The 25,147-nt window shown below is 41.0% G+C and overlaps 1 protein-coding gene across 3 annotated transcripts in view; it reads left to right on the top strand.

Annotated features, from left to right (window-relative positions):
* The window catches only part of kiz (kizuna centrosomal protein), a 279,562-nt gene that overhangs the window by 153,604 nt on the left and 100,811 nt on the right, over window positions 1–25,147 (top strand). For all 3 annotated transcript variants that reach the window (XM_070889889.1, XM_070889891.1, XM_070889890.1), the window contains 3 exons: window positions 2,784–3,144; window positions 19,999–20,133; window positions 23,603–23,767. In XM_070889889.1, the coding sequence (XP_070745990.1) occupies window positions 2,784–3,144; window positions 19,999–20,133; window positions 23,603–23,767 (661 nt within the window). The remainder of the gene's footprint in view (window positions 1–2,783; window positions 3,145–19,998; window positions 20,134–23,602; window positions 23,768–25,147) is intronic.

Genomic DNA, 25,147 nt, shown 5'->3' with positions numbered 1-25,147 from the left:
GTTTTTGCAGTGTTGTCCTGTATGGAATATTGCCAATCATCAGGGAAAATCTCAGGCCATACAATAAGTCACAGTTCAAGATTTTCACACATATTTTAGTGTTGTTGATGGTGATGTGAAGTCTGCCCCTATGGATAAATGGGGAAAATAACAGCACTGTGAACCAAAGAAAAATTGCTGAACTTGTTCAAGTAGAAGCATGTTACACAATACAAATCAGCATATTTTGGTGAAATTTTAATCGATGTTATCTTTATTAACAAGTACGAGTGGCTCTCCATGTTGCTCATGTTGAGTAAGATCATGTGTTATGTTATGCATTATAACATATAATATTTTATCATGGCCACTGATTTACAATGATCCAGCAAATCAAAACGCATTTTTATTTCCCAGTATTCTGGGATGGTGAGTGATATTTTCAGGTTTGAATGGTGCTATTGTATTTATATTTTTGTGGAGACTGGAAATCAGTAGTCTATTATTATATGCTTGTATAGCAATGTAATCAACTTTACAATTTTATCTCTATCTTTTTTCCAAAGCTAGGATAAACAGGAAGATGGTTGGGACCATGTTGAAAGTTTCAGATAGTTAGGAGGCATGTAACCTCTGGGAAATACTGGGAAATGGAGTGGGGAGGTTTGCATGGTTTGGTAGTGTTGGGATTGTGGTCCTGTGGTCCAGGTGATGCGATGTAAGTGGAACACGGAGGCGTTGAGGCCTGGGAATATTGAAGAGGAGGATCCTTGAGTCTGGGAGTGATAGGAAGGAAGTTCTAAAGTCTCAGAACTGGGAGTGGGATGTTGGGAATGTGGAAATGATGGAAGGGGGCTGTTGGGGTGTGACAGTGGTGGGAGAGTTTTGCGGTGCTTGAACACTAGGAGTGGGCTAGTGGTCTGGCAGTCTGGTGTGAGAATAATGGCAGGGTAGTATTTCTGGGCGTGGGAGCATTTGGGGTGATGTTTTAAAAATGTGATAGTCGTGGTGAGAGGGGAGTGGTAGAGGCAGGAGGAATGGTATGGGGATTTGGGACCCTACTGTTCCGAAGGTGTCTGTAAAAGTTGACCCAAAGAAATACAGAGGTACCAAAGGCTTCTTACTCTCCCATGTTAATAGGCCTCCAAATTAAATAGCAAGTGATTCCTGAAATTGCATTTTTAGTATACATTATTATGGGAATGTTAGTGGTATCTACAGGCTCAATTTATGTGATTATGCCCATATTTTCATGGAAGTTTTAAATCAGTTTGGTTATTAATACACATTTGTTGAGCTATGTACTCAATTTTATGTCTGTTTTTCAAGTCCATGATATATAAGATGGCAGGGAAGATATTGCAGGTAGGTAGGGGGTGTGCAGTAGTACTGGGCATTGGGGGAATTATGCAATGTTGGGAGTGTAGTTCTGGCATCTGTGAGTACTAGGAAGAGCTGGTGGGAGGAGCGGAAAGGGGTGGGAGTGTTGGAGTATTGTTGACTGAGGTCATTGGATCTTGGAAGCGGAAGCTCCCAGTCTGGGAATATTGGGAGTGGTTGTATTGGCAGTCTGGAAATGGCAGGAGGATGGTTCTACGGTGTGGGAGTGGGTGACTGGGTGATCTTGGGTTGTGAGAGCACTAAGATGGAGTTGACTGATTGTGGCAAAATTGGGGAGGGGTGATGCTGGAATGAGCATTACCAGAAAGGAAATCATGGATTCTTGGATCATTAGAAGTGGGGCTCCAAGGTCTAGGAACAATGGGAAGTTGATAGTGGGATTTGGGAGTAGCAGAGGATATGCTGGTGTCTGAGAGAAATGGGGATGCTTTCCTGTTGGACTACCAGGAGAGGTGTGCTACAGTTGCAATCATTGGTTGGGGGGCTTCCAGGATCTGGGCAGATATCGTTGCAGCATACGGGAGTACTGGGAAGAGGCAGATGAGGGTGTCTGAGGACTGGGAAAAGCAGCTATCAGGTGTGGGAACATTATAGGGTCTAGAACTATTGGGGCCGGCCAGCATGTGGCAGTATTGGGAACCGCTGGGGCTGGCAGTTATTTTGAGAGGTGGAGACTGGAGGAAAATGAAGAATGTAAGCCTTGATCAGTGTGCCTCCCTGACTTCTGCGATATGATTTGTGAGCTTTTGAGTTGAGAACTCTCTGTTACTTGTTTGAAATGAACAGTGTATTTGCCTACTGTATGCACTTTAATCAAGAACTACAAGGCTCCCAGCTCCGTGTTGAGAAAGCCGCTTGTGGTGAACCATCCCTGCTTCCCAGAAAGGCTGTATTGTATTCCTAGCTGTGTCCCAGGAGCCAGCTTTAAGTTCTTTGAATACCTTAGTAAAAACACGGAAAATACTTTAAAGAATTTAAAGCCAGTGCCCAGATCATGGCTGGGGATTTAGCAAGCTTGTATTTGCAAGCGTTGAGCATGGAGGGGGGAAACAAGATGGCTTAGCAGAGTGGCAGGAGAGCAAAGAGGGGGCCAATAGGAAAGGAGGGGAAAGTGATGAGAACTATAAGGCAAGAGACAGCGTACGGGAGAAGGACTGCGTGTCAGAAGTGGAGCGAGGCAACAGAATGGAGTGGGAAGGAGGAAAGGTAGCCAGTGTCTGAGTCCAGTGACTTGCGTGATTTTCACAGGTCTCAGGTCGGTACATAGCCTGTCTATATTGGAGATGCAAGATGAGAGCTGGAAGGACTCAGTATATAGGCAAGTTTAAATGTGGCAGTAAAGTGTTGTAGGAAGTGGTTAGGGATTTGTTACTGACAAATGACAATCTTTTTTTCTTCTATAGTGAACTCCCAGAATCAAGAAAAGGATGCAGAGGAGGCTCTGAGGTCAAATCAGGATGTGCGGAGGCTGGCAGATGAAATGTACGATTCAGAAAGTAGCTGTGAAGAATTGAAGTTGAAGGAATTTTTTGAAGACCCATACAATCATATTCTACCTCCTAAAACAGCTGTAAATGATGATCCCGCAAAGACCAGTGAGTCAGCCTTTACCAAAGATGAAAGCTCTGTTGTTTCAAAAAAAGAACACATTATATCTTTCTTGAGTCAGCCAACAGTGTTAGATCAAAAAGACCATGGCGGATCTGCAGAAGGTGACCTTCACGGAGAACTATATGGATCTACAGCACAATCTCAGAAAGATGAGTAAGTATTGTTGGTCTGTGGCATAAATAAATTAAGTTATATATTTCTAGGTGATTTGATTTAAAAATAATAATCCTTAAGAAGTCACTTCAAATAGTGATGTTTTTATAAATGTAGTTATCTGAGCATGGAAGTGGGAGCAGGTGATACTTGTAGAGCGCAGACCTGATGGATTGAATGGCCTGTTTTTGAGCTGCAACATTTTCTGATTCAATGTGAAAGGTTGAAGGAAAAGCAAGATGCACATTACTTAGAGATGCACTGTACACAATAGTCAGATGTCAATTTTAGATTAAATAGACAAAAATTGGTTACCAGTATCGCTGTTGAAATTGCTACATCAGGCTCGCTCCAACTTTCATTAGGCAATGGAAGAACTGGCTTTCTCATTGGAACCCCACTGCCAATTTTCTAAATATTCCTGTGCTCTCAGCAATCAGCAGAGTCAATTTCTCTCCAACATCTGTCCTTGTAACAGCTGCCTTATTACCCCACTAAATATATAGATATTAAAAAGTAATTCAGCACTAAATTGGCAATCTCGCTTGGAGAGGCTGGGTGGTGCAGGAAGCAGAAAATATACTGATGGAATCGGGGTTGATGCATATTATTGGGGTAGCCTTCTAGATAGAAGTTTACTCTGCATCTATCCATACTGTACCTGACCTGAGAATGTTTGATACTTGGTGTCCAAAATGTGTTCCATTTCTTTGCCAATATCATCTACCTTGAATAATACAAAATTCACAAAATACACAAAATGTTTCTTTTTTCCCTAAGTAAATGCCACTAAAATATTGTTGTAAAAGCAAAACACAAGAGAATGACTGGAATAAGGAGAAAACTATCTCTTATGTATTGACGGGATTTATTGAAACCTGATTTTAACTGCAACATGAAAGACCTTTCATTCTGCAGTGACATTAATGTCCCCATTATACTGCAGGTACTGGTTTGTCATAGCAGTGCAGTACCAGCCGGGGGCATCCAAATGGTGGTCAAATGTTTAAGGTTAATAAAGAGCCGAGTTTGTTCTTTACCAACATTAAATAACTGCAAGGGAACATTGTAAAATTCACTTCACACCACTTGATCTAATTGGAATTTAAATTTTAAAAAACATAATTTCCCCACTGTACCTTACTGAATTACATTGCCAAATTTGGACTGAACTAGTTTTGCGGTGTAGATCTGTATCCACTAAGAACTGGGTTGAGGCTATCCGAATTTATTTTGATAAAATACTCTTCTAGCTGGCAGAGTAAATTGACCAGCACCCCATCAGTCCGTGCTAGATTCAAGCCCAGATCCTCAATCTGGAAGGACATTGCGAAAGACATTGCACCTCCCAGTCATTCTGGCCAGTCACTTGTTAAATATGCTGCATCATTCCAAAAATTGTTTTGGGTGCAAACATCTGAAATGTTGTTCTAAGTGGTGATCTTTCCACTATTTTGTATCCGAGTTGATTAAAAAAGCTTACTTTGAGGAGCAGCCTGACAAATGCAATACAAGGATGCTGGGTCCTCTGAGTATCCTGACAAAATTAGAGGGTGAGAAGTAAAGCTGGTGCTCTCCACTCTCCCGTCCTGTGACAGTTGGAACTGGTGCTCTTCACTCTCCCGTTGGTGAAGGAGGGAGGGCTTTCGTTTCCTGAACAATTGGGACTGCTTCTGGGGAAGGTGAGACCTGTACAAGTCGGACAGGTTACACCTCAAAGAGACGGGACCAATGTTCTCGCGGGTGGTTTTGATAGTACGGTTGGGAGGGCTTTAACCTAGCTTGGCAGGGGGATGGGAACCCAGGAGAGGGCTCTGAGCTAGTTAGAGTGGGTGAGAGCACAGATGAACAGGACCCCAAGAAAGAATGCAAAAGGCAGGAGGCAACAGAGCAGAGTAGCACTGGGGTAGGTGTAAGCCACAAGGTGATAGGAAGGGACAATATGTATGAATATAAAGGGGCTGCAGGAGGGGTCAAAACTAAAAAATCATGGTTTAAAAACTAGTATTAAAACACTCGACCGAAACGCACGCAGCATTCGAAATAAAGTAAATGAGTTGACGGCACAAATCGTTACAAATGGGTATAATTTGGTGGCCATTACAGAAACGTGGTTGCAGGGTGGCCAAGACTGGGAATTAAAGCTACAGGGGTATCTGACAATTTGGAAAGATAGACAAGAAGGGAAAGGAGGTGGGGTAGTTCTGTTAATAAAGGATGAGATCAGGGCAGCTGTGAGAGACGGTATTGGCTCTAATGAACAAAATGTTGAATCATTGTGGGTGGAGATTAGAGATAGTAAGGGAAAAAAGTCACTGGTGGGCGTAGTTTGTCGGTCCCCAAATAATAACTTCATGGTGGGGTGGACAATAATCAAGGGAATAATGGAGGCATGTGAAAAAGGAACAGCAGTAATCATGGGGGATTTTAACCTACATATCGATTGGTCAAATCAAATCGCACAGGGTAGCCTTGAGGAGGAATTCATAGAATGCATACGGGATTGTTTCTTAGAACTGTATGTTACAGAACCTACAAGAGAGCAAGCCATCTTAGATCTGGTCCTGTGTAATGAGACAGGAATAATAAACGATCTCCTCGTAAAATATCCTCTCGGAATGAGTGATCACAGTATGGTTGAATTTGTAATACAGATTGAGGGTGAGGAAATAGTGTCTCAAACGAGCGTACTATGCTTAAACAAAGGGGACTACAGTGGGATGAGGTCAGAGTTGGCTAAAGTAGACTGGGAACACAGACTAAATGGTGGCACAATTGAGGAACAATGGAGGACTTTTAAGGAGATCTTTCATCGTGCTCAACAAAAATATATTCCAGTGAAAAAGAAGGGCGGTAAGAGAAGGGATAACCAGCCATGGATAACCAAGGAAATAAAGGAGAGTATCAAATTAAAAACCAATGCGTATAAGGTGGCCAAGGTTAGTGGGAAACTAGAAGATTGGGAAAATTTTAAACAACAGCAAAGAATGACTAAGAAAGCAATAAAGAAGGGGAAGATAGATTACGAAAGTAAACTTGCGCAAAACATAAAAACTGATATTAAAGCTTTTACCGATATATAAAACGGAAAAGAGTGACTAAAGTAAATGTTGGTCCCTTAGAAGATGAGAAAGGGGATTTAATAATGGGAAATGTGGAAATGGCTGAGACCTTAAACAATTATTTTGCTTCGGTCTTCACAGTGGAAGACACAAAAACCATGCCAAAATTTGCTGGTCACGGGAATGTGGGAAGGGAGGACCTTGAGACACTCACTATCACTAGGGGAGTAGTGCTGGACAGGCTAATGGGACTCAAGGTAGACAAGTCCCCTGGTCCTGATGAAAGGGTATTAAAAGAGATGGCGGAAGTTATAGCAGATGCATTCGTTATAATCGACCAAAATTCTCTGGACTCTGGGGAGGTGCCATCGGATTGGAAAGCAGCTAATGTAACGCCTCTGTTTAAAAAAGGGGGCAGACAAAAGGCAGGTAACTATAGGCTGGTTAGTTTAACATCTGTAGTGGGGAAAATGCTTGAAGCTATCATTAAGGAAGAAATAGCGGAACATCTAGATAGGAATAGTGCAGTCAAGCAGACGCAACATGGATTCATGAAGGGGAAATCATGTTTAACTAATTTACTGGAATTCTTTGAGGATATAACGAGCCTGGTGGATAGAGGTGTACCGATGGATGTGGTGTATTTAGATTTCCAAAAGGCATTCAATAAGGTGCCACACAAAAGGTTACTGCAGAAGATAAAGGTACACGGAGTCAGAGGAAATGTATTAGCATGGATCGAGAATTGGCTGGCTAACAGAATGCAGAGAGTCGGGATAAATGGATCCTTTTCGGGTTGGAAATCGGTGGTTAGTGGTGTGCCACAGGGATCGGTGCTGGGACCACAACTGTTTACAATATACATAGATGACCTGGAAGAGGGGACAGAGTGTAGTGTGACAGAATTTGCAGATGACACAAAGATTAGTGGGAAATCGGGTTGTGTAGAGGACACAGAGAGGCTGCAAATAGATTTAGATAGGTTAAGTGAATGGGCTAAGGTTTGGCAGATGGAATACAATGTCGGAAAATGTGAGGTCATCCACCTTGGGAAAAAAAACAGTAAAAGGGAATATTATTTGAATGGGGAGAAATTACAACATGCTGCAGTGCAGAGGGACCTGGGGGTCCTTGTGCATGAATCCCAAAAGGTTAGTTTGCAGGTGCAGCAGGTAATCAGGAAGGCGAATGGAATGTTGGCCTTCATTGCGAGAGGGATGGAGTACAAAAGCAGGGAGGTCCTGCTGCAACTGTATAGGGTATTGGTGAGGCCGCACCTGGAGTACTGCGTGCAGTTTTGGTCACCTTACTTAAGGAAGGATATACTAGCTTTGGAGGGGGTACAGAGACGATTCACTCGGCTGATTCCGGAGATGAGGGGGTTACCTTATGATGATAGATTGAGTAGACTGGCTCTTTACTCGTTGGAGTTCAGAAGGATGAGGGGTGATCTTATAGAAACATTTAAAATAATGAAAGGGATAGACAAGATAGAGGCAGAGAGGTTGTTTCCACTGGTCGGGGAGACTAGAACTAGGGGGCACAGCCTCAAAATATGGGGGAACCAATTTAAAACCGAGTTGAGAAGGAATTTCTTCTCCCAGAGGGTTGTGAATTTGTGGAATTCTCTGCCCAAGGAAGCAGTTGAGGCTAGCTCATTGAATATATTCAAATCACAGATAGATAGATTTTTAACCAATAAGGGAATTAAGGGTTATGGGGAGTGGGCGGGTAAGTGGAGCTGAGTCCACAGCCAGATCAGCCGTGATCTTGTTGAGTGGCGGAGCAGGCTCGAGGGGCTAGATGGCCTACTCCTGTTCCTAATTCTTATGTTCTTCTGTTCTTATGTTCTTATTAATGTTGGGGAGGTCCAGAACCAGGGGTCACAGTCTGGGGATGGGGGGTGGGCCATTTGGGACCGAGATGAGGAGAAGCTTCTTCACCCAGAGAGTGGTGAACCTGTGGAATTCGCTGACGAAGAAAGTTGTTGAGGCCAATTCACTGGATGTGTTCGGTGGGGGGGGAGTTAGATGTGGTCCTTGCTACTGGGGGGATCGGGGGGTATGGCGAGAAAGTAGGAATGGGGTACTGAGGTTACATGTTCAACCATGAACTCATTGAATGGTGGTGCAGGCTCGAAGGGCCGAATGGCCTACTCCACCTATTTTCTATGTTTCTATGTTTCTAAAAGAAACATAACTAATTTATTTGTAGGTGCTTATTGCTGGGTTGTGGACATGAACTAACTGGCACATTTAATTGGCATAACATTTTTTGCTGATTCTCCAACATGATCGTTGGTCATCGCATTTATCTTTTTGCTTTAGCATTAGGTCTTGCAGAGATTAGCATGATAAAAGTAACATAATGAAAGTGTAAATATGAACATCTGGTAAAGATGGAACTAGCCACTAGCTTCACTTGATATTCATGCACACATCTTTCAACATAAGTTATTAGAAAGTGATCAGGAATGTAAAACCTGGCTGAGTATTTTTTAATTCAAATCTTCCCTTTCCTACTCCAAAATTGTAGTACTCCTATTGCTACTGTGACTAAAATCAGCTAATTCAGAAATAGAGCAGGGGCCAAAACTAAGGCCTTGTGGCCTGAATGGTTTGGCACCTCACCATTTGGAGCATTTATCCACTAAATCTTTGGGGAGATTCTTTGTATTTGCAAAAATGGTCAGGGTGTCACTTTTTTTGAAAATAGGAAACACCCTGCAGTTCTCAATTAGGTACAATCCAGAATATGCAAAGGATATGTGCTGCATAGCAGTGAAATGTAATAAATATCTGTAAAGTGAGGCTGACTGGAAAAGTCATCAGCGGATTATGGTCAGTCCCAGGAGAGATTTATCACTTCTAGTTCCCGGCTGTAACTTTCCTTATTTACAATACTCCTGTTTTTTACATTATTCAAAATGAACATTTATATTGAGCATTTTATGGGTTACTTAGCTGGAAAAAGATTAATTAAAAACTGCCTGACTTAGTCATGCTTTTATGAGTTGAACTTTGGTGGTGGGGGTGGGGGGGGTCACTGCGGGCAATGGACAAATCTTCTGCCATGCTCCTCCTAAATCAAGGGGAAGTGTCTGGGCTAGTTTTCCAATTAACCCAGGAAATTCCTCCCATTACAGTCTTATAAGAACTTGGAAGTTCACACAGCTGCAAGCTGGCATGAGTCCTATTCAGGGCCTTATGAAGGTATCAAGATTGCTTTCCCCAAGAGGCCCATTGCAAGGAACAGAAGACTAAGTGAGCCCTTTCCATCCCTCCCCTTCACTGTTGGATTGGCGTGGTGTCTTTTCAACATTCGATTGATGTTTTTGAGCAGGTGTCACTGAAGTGTCCTTGCAGACATGCCATGGTCTAGCAAATGCCGCAATGTTCTCAATCTTGGGCAGGGTCTGCATCTTCAGTAATGGGCAGACTGGGGGTTTCACTTTGCCGAACTTGCGCCACAGAGCAGAAGCGCAGGAATTTCAGGGCTTTGCCAGTCTCAGGCTAACAACTGGTGCTAACAAATTGTCTATGCCTGTCTACAGGGATAAGTAGAACATTTTGGCAAGTAGACAGCTTGAATATTGTGTGGTCAGATTATATTCAAAGCACACATTCGGTAGCCCATTTTCCTCTGAAACTCAAGAGCCTTGCATGTGGAAGATCAGGCGTATGATGCATGACATAGCACATAGTAACCATTGTATACACAATTGCAGTCCAGGTTTGCAGAAGCTAGCTTTGAACTGATGCAGTCATACTTTGTTGAGCTGTAATATGCATTCCCCTAAGTTGTACAGGTACAGAAGGGTGAACTTCACCTTGGGAGAAACATTTTCAGAAGGCAAAAATGCTTGAAATGTCCTTACCCCCCCCCCCCCCCCCACCCAACACCCGCTTCTCTTGCTCCCTTGTGTCATTCCCTCTGATTTTCCCCTCCTGCCCATTCCACAGATCGAACTCAGCAAAGCCAATGTTGATTTACGAAAATTGAGGTACAGTAGCTTAAACAGATCAAATATTCAAAAATTATTTACCCAAAGAGTGGCGAGAATGTGGAACTCGCTACAACAGGGAGTAGTTGAAGCGAATAGTATAGATGCATTCAAGGGCAGGCTAGATAAGCATATGAAGGGAGAAGGGAATAGAGGGTATGCAGATAGATTTAGATGAGGAAAGACGGGAGGAGGGCTCGATTGGAGCATAAACACCGGCATGGACTAGTTGGGCTGAATGGCTTGTTTCTGTGCTGTATATTCTATGTAATCCTATGTAAAAAATAGTTTGCTGCTGTTGTGCTTCAACAGAATTCGGGAAAAAATATATGTGGGGAAAAAAATATGGAAAAAAATTGCGGGATACCAAACATGTTAAAAAATTATAAAAATACACACAGACTTAATATGTGACAGTGAAGTCAACTCCAGTGACTTATAAATCTGATATAAACAAATTCCTGATATAAACAAATTCCTGATATAAACAAATCTTAAGAGGTCAAAATAGTTTTTTAGCTACCATGTTTTAAATTTAGTTATTTAAATGATTAAAAAAAACACACACACAAATCCAATGACATGCAAATCAGATATAAACAAATCTTTCATAAGTCCAAATTTTCCTCATTTACTGATATAGCCATTCTTGAGTTATTTAAATTAGGTTGGTAATAATTTAACTGCTTTACTGCACTACATATAAAATGAAGGGATTCCACTGTAATTCTACATAAGTTCTTTGTAATATTGTTCTAAGAAGGAAACATTGCAAGTCAGCTCGTTCCTTTAAAGGTAGGGAGGGTTAACGCCAAAATGTATGGAAGTTAATCATGTCACCTCCAGTCCTGTGTAAATGATATGCTAAATATCTTTCGTTAGACATCGATGATTGTAAAAGTAAAATTAAAGCAGCCCTAATATTCTCCGTTTTCCTCACAATTACTTGCTTCAAGCTGCTTCATTGTAGTCTGTCAAATGGTTCTGTAAGGCTTCAGACCCTAGTGCACCATGGCAACAGAATCTAAATATATCACTTGAAAGGTTCAATCTCCAGCATGTTTTTTTGTGTAACGGAGCCAGGGTTAGGCTTGATGCCAAGGACCAGAAATAATTTGATGACAATCCAACAATTAAACTAAATCTGAGAGATAGAGACAGACCAGGGGTGTAGTCCCAGCTCCATTTGAGAGACTAACAATACTGCAGGCTTGATGCACACACACATTCATTTTGTTAAAGGTCTCTTTGAAGAGCGCTGACAAATAAAGAGTATAGAAAAGAGATGACTGTTTTGAGGCCCATGGTTAAGGAAGAAAGACCAAGCTTTTGCCCAAGCTTCTTCAGCAGCATTGAAGAGGACTTAGCACAGATGGATTGTCTACTGCAGAATGTAACAGATATAATTCAAGCTGTCAGCTTAATCAGGATGTTACCAGGAAGCAACCTGATGAAGAGAAGGATCCCTTGTTTCCTGACCTCTAACCCTCAGCCCATTACAGATTGTCATAAATTCTGTTTTTTCTTTATATTGGTTCTCTTTTTTCTTGCTCTTGTTGCCATTCTGTTTTCATGCTGCTGTTTCATTTGTTACACACAATTGCCTCCAGTGTGGACCACCCAGATTTTACCAGGGTGGGGAAGGATATGCTTTTAAAGATGAATGAGTGAAGTAGTCTGAGATATATTAGGATGATTTAGCATACTAGATATTTAGTGCTAAAAAGAATACATTAAACTTTGCTGGAACATTCTGGGTATAGTCATTTATTTTTTTTAGCCATAATTGGACCTTTTACTACAACATGTTTAAAAATGAACGCAAGTACCATATGTATGAAAATAGCAGTGACCATGTATTATGCATACCAGACATGATAATCATAAAACGGACCATTTAATAACAGTTTTTAATGCCATAATTTCTTCTAAACAATTACGGATATGGAATACTGAATGCTGTCAATTTATCTCATGGGTACTTACACTTTTAAGAAAAGCTTCATAAAGACAAATGTGACTTCAGTACTTATGACTTCCTTATTGAATCTTTTATGTTTGGGAAATGGTCAGGCAATTGAAAATTACCCAAGTAAATATCTTCAATATCACAGCTGTACTTATGCAGACATTATTGTTCAATTAAAGTGGAGCATGATTTCTAAACATGTACTTTACAGGCAAGGAACTGGCATCACTGTACCTTCCTCAATATAAAGGGATATATAGACACATATATTTATAATGTGCATTTTTGCGAAACAAAGTGAAAAATGGAGGATCTTTCATACATGCCGACCACCTGTGTTTAATCCAGGCAGTCATGTTTTGGGGGCATGTGTGCATTTGCAAATCAGTATCAGCATGGACCAGGCCCCTCCTCCAATGGCCACTCCTTATTCCTATATGCTTGATCTCCTGCTAAGATTAACAGCACTGTACACTGGGCAGGAACTCCTGTCCGGTGTACAGCAGCATTTATCACAGTAGGAGCTTTGGAGCAAAGCACTAGAGGGAAGCGGCAGACTTGGCGGTGGAGAGGATGCAAGAACTAGGGGAAAGGGCAAACAGAAGCTAACGGCAACAGCAGCAGTGGGAATTGAAGAGCAACAGGAGCCAGGAGGAACATTACTGGGGAAGGTGAAAGACAGAAGTCAGCAGCATCTGGGAAGGAGGGGAAGAAGCTAGCCAGCAAATTGGAGGGGGAGAGAGAAGCCATGAGTACTTGTAGGGGAGAAAGGGAAAGGCCAGCAGTAGAAGCACTTGCGATGGGGAGAGGGTGGGTGGGAAAAGCCAGCAGCAGCACATGGGGACGAGGGAGAATGGGAGTGAGGTAGCAGTCAGCAGCATCATTTGTTAGGAGACAGAGGGAGACAAAAATGAGGCAAAAGCAAAAGACAGAAAGGAGATGAGGAAAAGTGGAGGGCAGAGAAACCCAAAGCAAAGAACAAAAAGGGCCACTGTATAGCAAAATTCTAAAAGGACAAAGGGTGTTAAAAAAGCAAGCCTGAAGGCTTTGTGTCTTAATGCAAGGAGTATCCGCAATAAGGTGGATGAATTAACTGTGCAAATAGATGTTAACAAATATGATGTGATTGGGATTACGGAGACGTGGCTCCAGGATGATCAGGGCTGGGAACTCAACATCCAGGGGTATTCAACATTCAGGAAGGATAGAATAAAAGGAAAAGGAGGTGGGGTAGCATTGCTGGTTAAAGAGGAGATTAATGCAATAGTTAGGAAAGACATTAGCTTGGATGATGTGGAATCTATATGGGTAGAGCTGCAGAACACTAAAGGGCAAAAATCGTTAGTGGGAGTTGTGTACAGACCTCCAAACAGTAGTAGTGATGTTGGGGAGGGCATCAAACAGGAAATTAGGAGTGCATGCAATAAAGGTGCAGCAGTTATAATGGGTGACTTTAATATGCACATAGATTGGCCCAGCCAAACTGGAAGCAATACGGTGGAGGAGGATTTCCTGGAGTGCATAAGGGATGGTTTTCTAGACCAATATGTCGAGGAACCAACTAGGGGGGAGGCCATCTTAGACTGGGTGTTGTGTAATGAGAGAGGATTAATTAGCAATCTCATTGTGCGAGGCCCCTTGGGGAAGAGTGACCATAATATGGTGGAATTGTGCATTAGGATGGAGAATGAAACAGTTAATTCAGAGACCATGGTCCAGAACTTAAAGAAGGGTAACTTTGAAGGTATGAGGCATGAATTGGCTAAGATAGATTGGCTAATGATACTTAAGGGGTTGACTATGGATGGGCAATGGCAGACATTTAGAGACCGCATGGATGAATTACAACAATTGTACATTCCTGTCTGGCGTAAAAATAAAAAAGGGAAGGTGGCTCAACCGTGGCTATCTAGGGAAATCAGGGATAGTATTAAAGCCAAGGAAATGGCATACAAATTGGCCAGAAATAGCAGCGAACCTGGGGACTGGGAGAAATTTAGAACTCAGCAGAGGAGGACAAAGGGTTTGATTAGGGCAGGGAAAATGGAGTACGAGAAGAAGCTTGCAGGGAACATTAAGGCGGATTGCAAAAGTTTCTATAGGTATGTAAAGAGAAAAAGGTTAGTAAAGACAAACGTAGGTCCCCTGCAGTCAGAATCAGGGGAAGTCATAACGGGGAACAAAGAAATGGCAGACCAATTGAACAAGTACTTTGGTTCAGTATTCACTAAGGAGGACACAAACAACCTTCCGGATATAAAAGTGGTCAGAGGGTCTAGTAAGGAGGAGGAACTGAGGGAAATCTTTATTAGTCGGGAAATTGTGTTGGGGAAATTGATGGGATTGAAGGCCGATAAATCCCCAGGGCCTGATGGACTGCATCCCAGAGTACTTAAGGAGGTGGCCTTGGAAATAGCGGATGCATTGACAGTCATTTTCCAACATTCCATTGACTCTGGATCAGTTCCTATGGAGTGGAGGGTAGCCAATGTAACCCCACTTTTTAAAAAAGGAGGGAGAGAGAAAACAGGGAATTATAGACCGGTCAGCCTGACCTCAGTAGTGGGTAAAATGATGGAATCAATTATTAAGGATGTCATAGCAGCGCATTTGGAAAATGGTGACATGATAGGTCCAAGTCAGCATGGATATGTGAAAGGGAGATCATGCTTGACAAATCTTCTGGAATTTTTTGAGGATGTTTCCAATAAAGTGGACAAAGGAGTACCAGTTGATGTGGTATATTTAGACTTTCAGAAGGCTTTCGACAAGGTCCCACACAGGAGATTAATGTGCAAAGTTAAAGCACATGGGATTGGGGGTAGTGTGCTGACGTGGATTGAGAACTGGTTGTCAGACAGGAAGCAAAGAGTAGGAGTAAATGGGTACTTTTCGGAATGGCAGGCAGTGACTAGTGGGGTACCGCAGGGTTCTGTGCTGGGGCCCCAGTTGTTTACACTGTACATTAATGATTTAGACGAGGGGATTAAATGTAGTATCTCCAAATTTGCGGATGACACTAAGTTGGGTGGCAGTGTGAGCTGCGAGGAGGATGCTATGAGGCTGCAGAGTGACTTGGATAGGTTAGGTGAGTGGGCAAATGCGTGGCAGATGAAGTATAATGTGGATAAATGTGAGGTTATCCACTTTGGTGATAAAAACAGAGAGACAGACTATTATCTGAATGGTGACAGATTAGGAAAAGGGAAGGTGCAACGAGACCTGGGTGTCATGGTACATCAGTCATTGAAGGTTGGCATGCAGGTACAGCAGGCGGTTAAGAAAGCAAATGGCATGTTGGCCTTCATAGCGAGGGGATTTGAGTACAGGGGCAGGGAGGTGTTGCTACAGTTGTACAGGGCCTTGGTGAGGCCACACCTGGAGTATTGTGTACAGTTTTGGTCTCCTAACTTGAGGAAGGACATTCTTGCTATTGAGGGAGTGCAGCGAAGATTCACCAGACTGATTCCCGGGATGGTGGGACTGACCTATCAAGAAAGACTGGATTAACTAGGCTTGTATTCACTGGAGTTCAGAAGAGTGAGAGGGGACCTCATAGAAACGCTTAAAATTCTGACGGGTTTGGACAGGTTGGATGCAGGAAGAATGTTCCCAATGTTGGGGAAGTCCAGAACCAGGGGTCACAGTCTAAGGATAAGGGGTAAGCCATTTAGGACCGAGATAAGGAGAAACTTCTTCACCCAGAGAGTGGTGAACCTGTGGAATTCTCTACCACAGAAAGTAGTTGAGGCCAATTCACTAAATATATTCAAAAGGGAGTTCGATGAAGTCCTTACTACTCGGGGGATCAAGGGGTATGGCGTGAAAGCAGGAAGGGGGTACTGAAGTTTCATGTTCAGCCATGAACTCATTGAATGGCGGTGCAGGCTAGAAGGGCTGAATGGCCTGCTCTTGCACCTATTTTCTATGTTTCTATGTTAGCAGAAGCCAGGAGCTCCATGGGGGAGGGGCTTAAAGAGATTGGCAGCACGCTTTGGAGTGGAGGAGGGAAGCTTGGAACAGCGTTTGGGGATATTGGGAGCTGTGCTTTGAGTGAGCTGAACCTGGTTGATTGTTGAAAATCCAAATGTAAAGTATAAAAATCTTAAACGTTAGCCAGGATGTATCATTTGTAATTTGAAAATTCTGAATTTACCAGGGGAGGATATTCCTGGGCCCCCTGTCAAGAAATGCACCAGATTTTGTGGTGGATGCAACATTTGAAAGAACTGATACAATTCCAAATTTGCTGCCTAGGAACGATCCATTGGTCCATAAGAATCCTTTGTTTGCAATTCGGTTATTTTTTTTTTAAGATTTCACTTTTTTTTCTCTTAGTAATAGATTATCTCTTGCTACTAGGGAAAATAAGTTTTAAAATAAAAGGACAATTATTAATTCTCAAAAATGGCAACTAGAAAATAGTTTTCAACAGAATTAATTAAAAGATCCTTATTAGGTGAAAAAATAGCAATGAACCATATTCATTATAGGTTTTGAGGTCTTGGAAAAGGCACCAAATAAAGTGTCAAAAATCAGAATATTGTTGGGGAGGTTGGAGCACACCCACGGGCACCCCAGAAAATGCACTTTGTGGCTTCAAAATTTGTATCCCCATTCAGGTTTTTCTGTACTCAAAAGTGAAGGAATGTTGGGTATGCCCACAGTTTGTTACTAGCCCACTGCATTTTTGGTGTAATTTCTTGCTTTCATATGTCAAAGGTTTTTTTTTATTCAGGGCTGTTTTTGAGTTGTGAGCTTGTTTTGGGCTGTGTCAGTTTTTTTGAAACTCTTGGTCAGCTTTTACTAGTTTGTGAGGTTGGCATGTTCGTTCCCCAGTTTGTTGCAGCATACTGCAGATTTAGTAGTGCCAGTCTATGAAGGACATATGTAACAAAATAGTGGGGCCCAACATTCAGACAGTGTTTTGATGCCAAACTATACATTTACTGTATGTTAATAAGTAAATCTATGTTTACCATTTTTGCGGACATTAAAAAATACAACTTTGTTTTTTAAGTTTTTCAAAAACATGTTTTTTTTATGTCTCAATAATGAGGACCAAATACTGAATGAGCTCTGGTGCTCATGTAGCCATTCCACAACCTTTATTCCTGGGTACAGTGATCTGATCACAGGCATCTGAAAATTTGTTCAACTGGAAAAAGCACACAATCTGTCGCATGGAATTAGTGATCTCATATTCTCATCAGTACCATAATATTAATTGATGTGAAGCATGTATATTATGTATGAATTATCTTCACATTATAGTCGTTCTTTTATATTGGCTACAGTCAGCTAACTCTGGGACTGGCCAGATGGGCCGCAGTAGTCTTTTTCGGGCAAATGTCCCATTGAACACTGTTCCAACCCAGGGTCGTCTGTTCCAGAATTTCTACGCTAAGAAAGCAGTCTTTGCACTTGGCTTTTATTCGAGCGAGGCAAAGACAATGAAAAGAAAATAGTTACAAACGTGCATTTTAATTCACCATACTAGCTCTCGTGACGTACTTACTTTTATGCAACACCTTTAAAACGCAATACAAATGTTCCATTTTTGGAATATATGTGTATACGACTAAATTATGATGCATCAGTTAGTGAACAAGTATTCAAATGATCCCGATAGAAAGGAGGTGAAGAAGGCACTGGCAGTTGCAATAATGTTTGTGTGAACCTGCATAGATAAATAAAATACATTTTTCATCTTTGTAGCCGTTCCTTCACAAAAAGTCCAGTTTTTGTACCTGTCACCACACTCTAAACTTTGGAAAATTGTCATTGAATGCCTTTGTGTTTAGTTTTGGATTCTTGCACAGGAAAGGACTTTTAAATCTAGTGTAAATTCTCTTTTTCTTTATGCACAGCTTACGCGTATAGAAGATTATCTGTTTGATATGATAAATATTTCTGAGATCATTGATTAGGCTGCAGTAACAAAGTGGCAAATGATAGAATTGCAAGTGATTGCCGATTAGCATATAATATTGTTTCAATCAATCAAGTATACATAACACATTAAAATATTTTATAACTTACTTATACTTTAAAAATGTTAATATTTGTTACATTGGAGATTGTTAACATTCCTGTTATGAGATGTTTAACTCCATTCTTGATATGACTTGAATGCAAAATGCAATTATTTTAAGGATCCATACCTGCTTCTCAAATTCTGAACAGCGGGCCAGAAAGTATGGTTTGTTTCCATATAATTCTGAATAGTACAGCTGGAACACTGTTGTATTAAACCATGGCAGTAATATCTTCATTATTCACTGCTACATTAAGCTTTATTTGGGGCTGAAGTGTGTCCATTTATTATTGCCGGCTGGATACTTGAGTGAGAAGGGTGTAGTTTAGTTGCAGGAAAGTAATTCTAATACTGCAGCTGAATGACTGTGACCTCATGAATGTGGAAAAGCAGTTTATATTCTCCTATTTCTAGCACCACACACGGTATAAAATGTGTCTGGTACTTCATAAGAGTATAGAGGTATTAGTTTCAATGTCGCTTAAAATAATTTTGTAGATGACCTATGTAACCCACCTGCGAAAAAAACCCACAGTTGCTTATACTCAGCTGTCATTAATTCATTATTGCTAAAGTTAGATAAGTGCACACTTTGAGTACTAAATGTACTTCACAGGATTCAAAATGCATTTGTGTTTTGTACCGTAAACTTATATTTTGAAAAAAAAACAAAGCCATCAACTTCTGCTGCTGAATGGCCTAACACAGAACAACAGAAATGTGTGAAACCAAAAACATTGCTCAGTGCTTTTTCAATAAACTAGTCATTCTCTTAACTTTGTACATTTATTTTGTCGCAGAAGTACTAAAATTATAAATGAAATAATCAGAACTTAGGGAAAGAAATCTAAGCATTGTAGAAATATTTTTGGGATCAGAAGATGAATGTGCTTGATGAATAAAAACAAATATCCATTAGTAAATTGTACAGACATTGCAGGTCTGCAAATGATAGAATTTAAGATTGAGAAAGCCAAAGGTTCAAGTTTAGGACAGCTGTCACTTGAACTTGTCTATCTTCAATTGAGTCTCCAAAGGAGCAAAAGGAAAGACGAGGACTTTTTAAAAATTAAAGCTGAGGGTTTCTAGTACACGGAATATCCTACCAAAAACAGTGGTGAAAGCAGAATCTATAATGCTTTTAAAAGGGAAATGGATGAATGTTTGAAAAATACAAATTTTAAGGGGTACAGGAAATGGGCATGTAAATGGGTCGAGGTGGACAACTCGTTCAGAGATCTAGCACAGGCATGATGGGCTAAGTGGCTTCCTTTTTTTAAGTTGAGTAGTTGAAGGGAGAGGTAGAACAGGTGCTTACCTAGAAACTGAAAGGGAAAATAGAATTTCCCCTGGCAGTCCATTTCGGAGCGACATTGGCAGAAATATGGGAGTAGATCATGTGCCTCTGTTTTTTGTGAAAGATGGATAACTAAAAGATGAAAATAAAAATAAAAACATTAAAAACTGAAAGCCTCAGTTGCCATTGTGTTACCTTTCAGACTAGCAGTCACAAACGTTATGATTTATAACCAGTTGTAAATAAAGAGATGCCTGATTTCTCAGATAATGTACTTAGCTCTCTCTTACATAAAATGTAAGTGGTGCCCTATTGTGCATTTTAACAAAAATGCAGTTGTCCTCATTTGAAGGAAGGTTTAAGGTTAAGTGCTTATTTTTTAAGATGCCAGTTTATCTTTTTACTACTCTGTATCAATGTATGATTAAATAAAATGAATAAATATAATCATGAACATGATTTTTTTTCCCCCATTATTATCTGCAGAGGGTGCCTTTCACTTGAAGGATTTTTTCACTTACTTCAGACAATAGAAGTTGCTGTGGGGGTAACAATGGGTGCTTATTCGGAGCTGTATCAGACGACTGCAATAAGTAATGAAAAACTGAAGGAAATCACAAGGTGATTATAGATCTGCTAAAAATAGTTCTTTCTTTCCAATCTCCTTTTTGATGCCTGCAAAGTGCAGTGCTCGCTAGGGTAAATGCTTGTTGTCTTTTCCTTTCTGTTTTTTTAAAGTCATAACATTAAAATTGTATACATTTTAACTGGAGCTGGGAATATTTTTGTGTGGAATTTTGTAGAAGTTTTCACATTCAGAACATTTCATCAGGAATACAACAAGGTTTTGTCAACCGTTGTGTAGAGGACAATGGTTCTGAATTAACTACAAGCAGATAATTAATCAGACTTCATTTTTTTGGTATGAGCTGAAATACACAAACATTAAACTTTTGCATTCTAAATTCACAACCCTTTGTGTTTACAGAGTAATGAATCTTTGCACTGACCTCTATTTGCACTGAGGGGAATGTTAATGGCATGCCTGTGCATTATTTGAATGCATTTTTGTTAATCTTTTTATTAAGTTGTTCAGTAATACAAAAAAAACAGAAATCTGAAGTGAACAAAGTTAGAATATTTTTAATATTAACATAAATCTTTATTGATCAGAACTACTTTAACTTTCATACCTTCTAACGAAGTGACTGTTTCCCTTGCTCTGGTTGGCTCTGTAAGTTTTTCAACTCCTGCATTGTGATGTGAAAAAAACATTAGTACAAGTAGAGCGTCTGAAATCTGGAAACCTCAGGACCGATGCCATTCCGGATTTCGGGTATTTCCGGAGTTTGGAACGTCTTTCCAACATCCTGAATCCGGAAGCACCTGAGCCGAGGTAAAGGTGCTGTGGCAGAAGGCGGGGGACGCCTGGTCGGCGGAAGGTCCGGGGCGGCGGACGGTCTGGGGTGGTGGAGGGAGGATTGGCGGAAGGTCGGCGGAGGGGGGGAGGGTGCAGCTGAGGCGGGGGGTCGGTGGGTCCGGAGGCAGTGGTGGCAGCGGTGCTGCAGGTCCATGTTTGGCAGGGTCGGCGTTGCACACCCGCAAAAAAAAAAGGTAAGTTAAAGTTTTTATTAATTCTTTTTCTGCGATTTAGTAGGTTTTGTGAATATTTTGAGAGTTTTTATTTTTGTTTTTTGGAATTTTTTTTGTGTTTCCCCCCTCCCTAGGCCCAACTCGCAGTGGTAATCGGCCTCGGACTAAAGTTGGCGAGGATCGCAGATTTTTACTGCTGTGCCTTTAAAAAAATAGCAGAGTAGTTAGTGGTATCTTTGGCGAAAAAATACCGCTATCGCCATTTAAAAAAATGTCTGGATTTCGGAACATTTTCCGGATTGCGGACGACCCCTCCACGGATCAGCACGTTGTCCAGATTTCAGAACATTCCGAATTTTAGAACTCCAGATTTCAGACACTCAACCTGTATTGCAGTTCATACCTGTAAAAGATAAATGCCTTGAAGACCTGCGATAGGAGGGGTGCATTTGGCATAAATATTACACGTCCCTCTGCTGCCAACCCCTCCAAAGTTTGCTGGGTCAGGGGGAAGGTTCTGAGGCAATGTGCCTATAGCGGTTTAAGAACAGTGCTGGAGAGTACACTGCCCCAACTTTGCCAAAGAGGCTGAAAACACTGGCTGAAGCTTGCCGGGCCACAGCACTGCCAGAAGCTCCCACAATAGCCCCATGTCAAGGAGCTGCTTGTAATATATTTATAATTTGACCCCTCAATAACTGTGGTCTAGTCTTGTGAGCCATACAACCATCCTGTTGGCGAGTGTAATGAATGCACCTGTGAGTATGCTCACAGGTTTGTAATAGTTGTAGAGCTGTTGAAAGTTATGATGAAAATAGTTGTAGAGCTATTGAGTTGGGAGTGGCTTAGACAATGACGTGATGTTCACAAGATGCAATAAAACCCCAGCCAGTTGGGTTTGGGGATCCACAATGAGGCAGGTTGTGAGCCTGGTGGATGAGCTGGTAATGTGAAGTGTGATTGTTAAACCTTTTGCTAATAAACCAACTCGTTCTTAATAACAATGTGTTGCTATGAATTCTTAAGCAAAGAACCCTTGAAGCATATACATTACAGCGAGGTATGCCTGGTCTTGCTGATCCTACACTGGGACGTGACTGAGAGCCAGGGCATGGAAACTCTCACTTGGTGGTAATGTTGCTAACCCTTCATGATTGTGCAGGAGTCTCCAGGAATTGAAGATTAATATTCAGGACGCTGCTGCAAGCAACCCTTTAGAAAAATCATTGGGCATTAAAAAAAATTGTGTTTTGAAACTTTTCTTTGAATTAGTTATAAAAATATTGGAGATGGGAAAAAAGACTGTTTGACTGACAAGTCAAGAACCATCCATTTGGGTATTGAAGAGTCTTTTTGCTTTCCAATTGGCGTAGGAAGGCAGGGCACTGCGAAGATGCATGTGTTGGGCGACCAATAGCGAGAGTTAGAGGCAGGAGGTCATGTGATAAAACCTCCAGGAATGCATTCAAACAGAGCTGTCAACCCTCTTTAGGGGGTCCCCACTCCTGACTTTACTCTCTTAGATGAATGACCTTTTACGGGCAAGGGAGGCTGTATCTGCACGAGCCAATCCTGATCACCGCCACAGTGCAGGGACCTGGTATATGTGCGTCCCGGTCGAGTTTGCAACCATTCTGGCAGTCTCCCACTGAAATTACAGTGAGAGCGCTCTTGAACGACCACAAAATTTCAAGGCCAAGCTCTATAAGCAGAATTTTGGGACTACTTGTCAGAAGGCAATTTGGTTAATTTATGGTGGTGCTACCAAAGATCTTGGGCTTGATTTTAACTACTGGGCGGGAACACGGCTTAGCAAATGGCCTGTCCATCCAGGAGTGTAGGGAGGAGGCCCAGACGATTTTAATGGCCAGGCCTCATTGCCATTCAGCAGGATGGACTCCAGGCTGATAACATCATCAGGTCTCCATCTACATATTTAGCCAAGGATCCCGCCAGCTTCATGTGGATGTCCTTGGCATCTGCATATTAAAATTGTAATCGGCAGGTTCGGAGCAGTGGGTAAGACTGCCACTCCATTTCAACTGCCAGGTTGGTGGGGGAGGTGGGTGGGGCGATGTTAAAATAGCTCCCTTACTGCCTGGATGAATGAAGAATGCTAATATGCACAATGTTTTAAAGATTTTAGAGCGATTCTACTATTTAACTTAACAAAAGTAAACTTGGTTACAGAAGCTTGGTGTTAGTTATTGTTAGAAAAAATATAACTTGATCTAAAGTTCTCTGCACTTTACTATTTTGCTAATGTGAAAGGTGTTTCAGCAGTTAAATTATATTCCATTGGTAATTTGCACCTAAGTTGCATTATATGTAGATTTTTCTGGTGCAGGAATTATATTTGGAAAAAAAAAATCTTTCAACTTTTGCCTCAGAATTCTTAGTTACGGACATTTTCTGCATTAATTTCTTGGTCGTTTGTCAGTTTTGTTGATAAATTTCTGAATTTTCAGTGTTGTTTAATTTTAAACTTCTTTTGCAGTATATGTAACAGGAAAGGCAGTGTGAACATAGAAAATCTTGAGGCCTGTGGAGCAGTTGTTCTTCACCAGCTCAAAGGATTGTCACAGAGTACTTCAAATGGTTGCCTGTTGTCTGAAGAGATTTTGAACAAAGGCTGGGAAGCAGTCGATGGAAGCAATAATGGGTAAATTCCTAAAGTTAGCCAAAGATTTTAAAAAGGAGCTTAGGCTATATGTTAATCTAAAGCAAATCAGTTCTATTGTTTCTTTAAAAAAAAAATTTAATATCAGTATGCATGTATTTAAGCGAATGCTCCTGTTTTGCTTAAGCAGTTATTAAATTAACTTTTAATGTTACAGCTGAGATTGTAAGCTTCCCTTGTGGGAAACAAGAGTGGTAATTCGGCATCCTTAACCACTCGTGCTGGTGCATGGTTCCAATACAGATTGCTGGAGTACTCCACTCAATACTTCACCCCCATTTAGACATAACCCCTTTAACAAGTACCCATTGTTTTCTATCCTTCAGCCAATTTCTTAATCTATTTGCAAGATTTACCATAAATGCTCACAGTTTTGAGTTTGATCAATCGCCTTTTGTGTGAAACTTTTCAAATGTCCCTTGGAAGTCTTGTCGTTGGCCTTTATATTGTCCACTTCAGTTGTGTCTTCCTCAAACAAGTCGAGGAGGTTGGTGAGGCAAGATCTTTCCCTTCTGAATCCACGTTGACTGTTGTTTAATAGATTAATATTGTACTAATAATCCTCAAAGTTGCACTTGATAATCAATTCCATTATTTTACACGGGTCTGTAGTTGTCTCTGTCTGTTTTGTCACCCTTTTTGTATGTGGGCATCACATTAGTCTGTTCTCAGTCCACTGGTACCTTCCTAGGTTATAGTGATTGTCAATGCCTCACAAATGTCCTTCCAAATCTTTCTCAGCACTGTCCCTGGGGATTTAGATACTTTGAACTTTTTATCTTGTCTAGAACTGCCATCTTATTTATCTTAAACTCATTGCTTTTACCTACGCTATCGTTAGGAGGGCATGTTGCTTATGTCTACACTTGTGAATACTTGGAGGAAGTAGCCATTCAGAATATTTATTATTTTGTGTTCATTCTCAGTTTCAAGTCTGTTCTCAATGTTTTATGGTCATGGCGTCTCTGACTGCCCTTTTGTTGTTGCAGTATTGAAATAATGTTTTACTCTTGTGATTTGCTACTAACGCTATGCTTTATTTTAGGGCTCTTTTTCTTTCCCTGGTCATTCTTTAAACAATCTTTCGCATGTTCCTATTCCTATATTCATCCCAGTGAATCACTTCACCTTTCTTCTTGCAAGATTTGTAGGTGTAATTTTACCACTTTATTTCACTTAATTTGTTCATCATTGATGGTCATGCTTGTTTAATCTGAACTTGCTGATCCTGGGCATGTGCTGATCCTGCTTGCTCAACATTATTTCTTTGAAGGTGTTTCATTTGCCTGCTACTGAAATATAGTTGAACAACCTGTTCAGTTCATTTGCTTTGGCTATTCCCTCATTTTTTTTGTTTTTAGC

The sequence above is a fragment of the Pristiophorus japonicus genome, chromosome 9 (genome assembly GCF_044704955.1).
Source record: "Pristiophorus japonicus isolate sPriJap1 chromosome 9, sPriJap1.hap1, whole genome shotgun sequence".
Classification (NCBI taxonomy): Eukaryota; Metazoa; Chordata; class Chondrichthyes; family Pristiophoridae; genus Pristiophorus; species Pristiophorus japonicus.
Note: the sequence above shows the minus strand (reverse complement) of the source record. Positions and strands in the feature narration are given on the sequence as shown.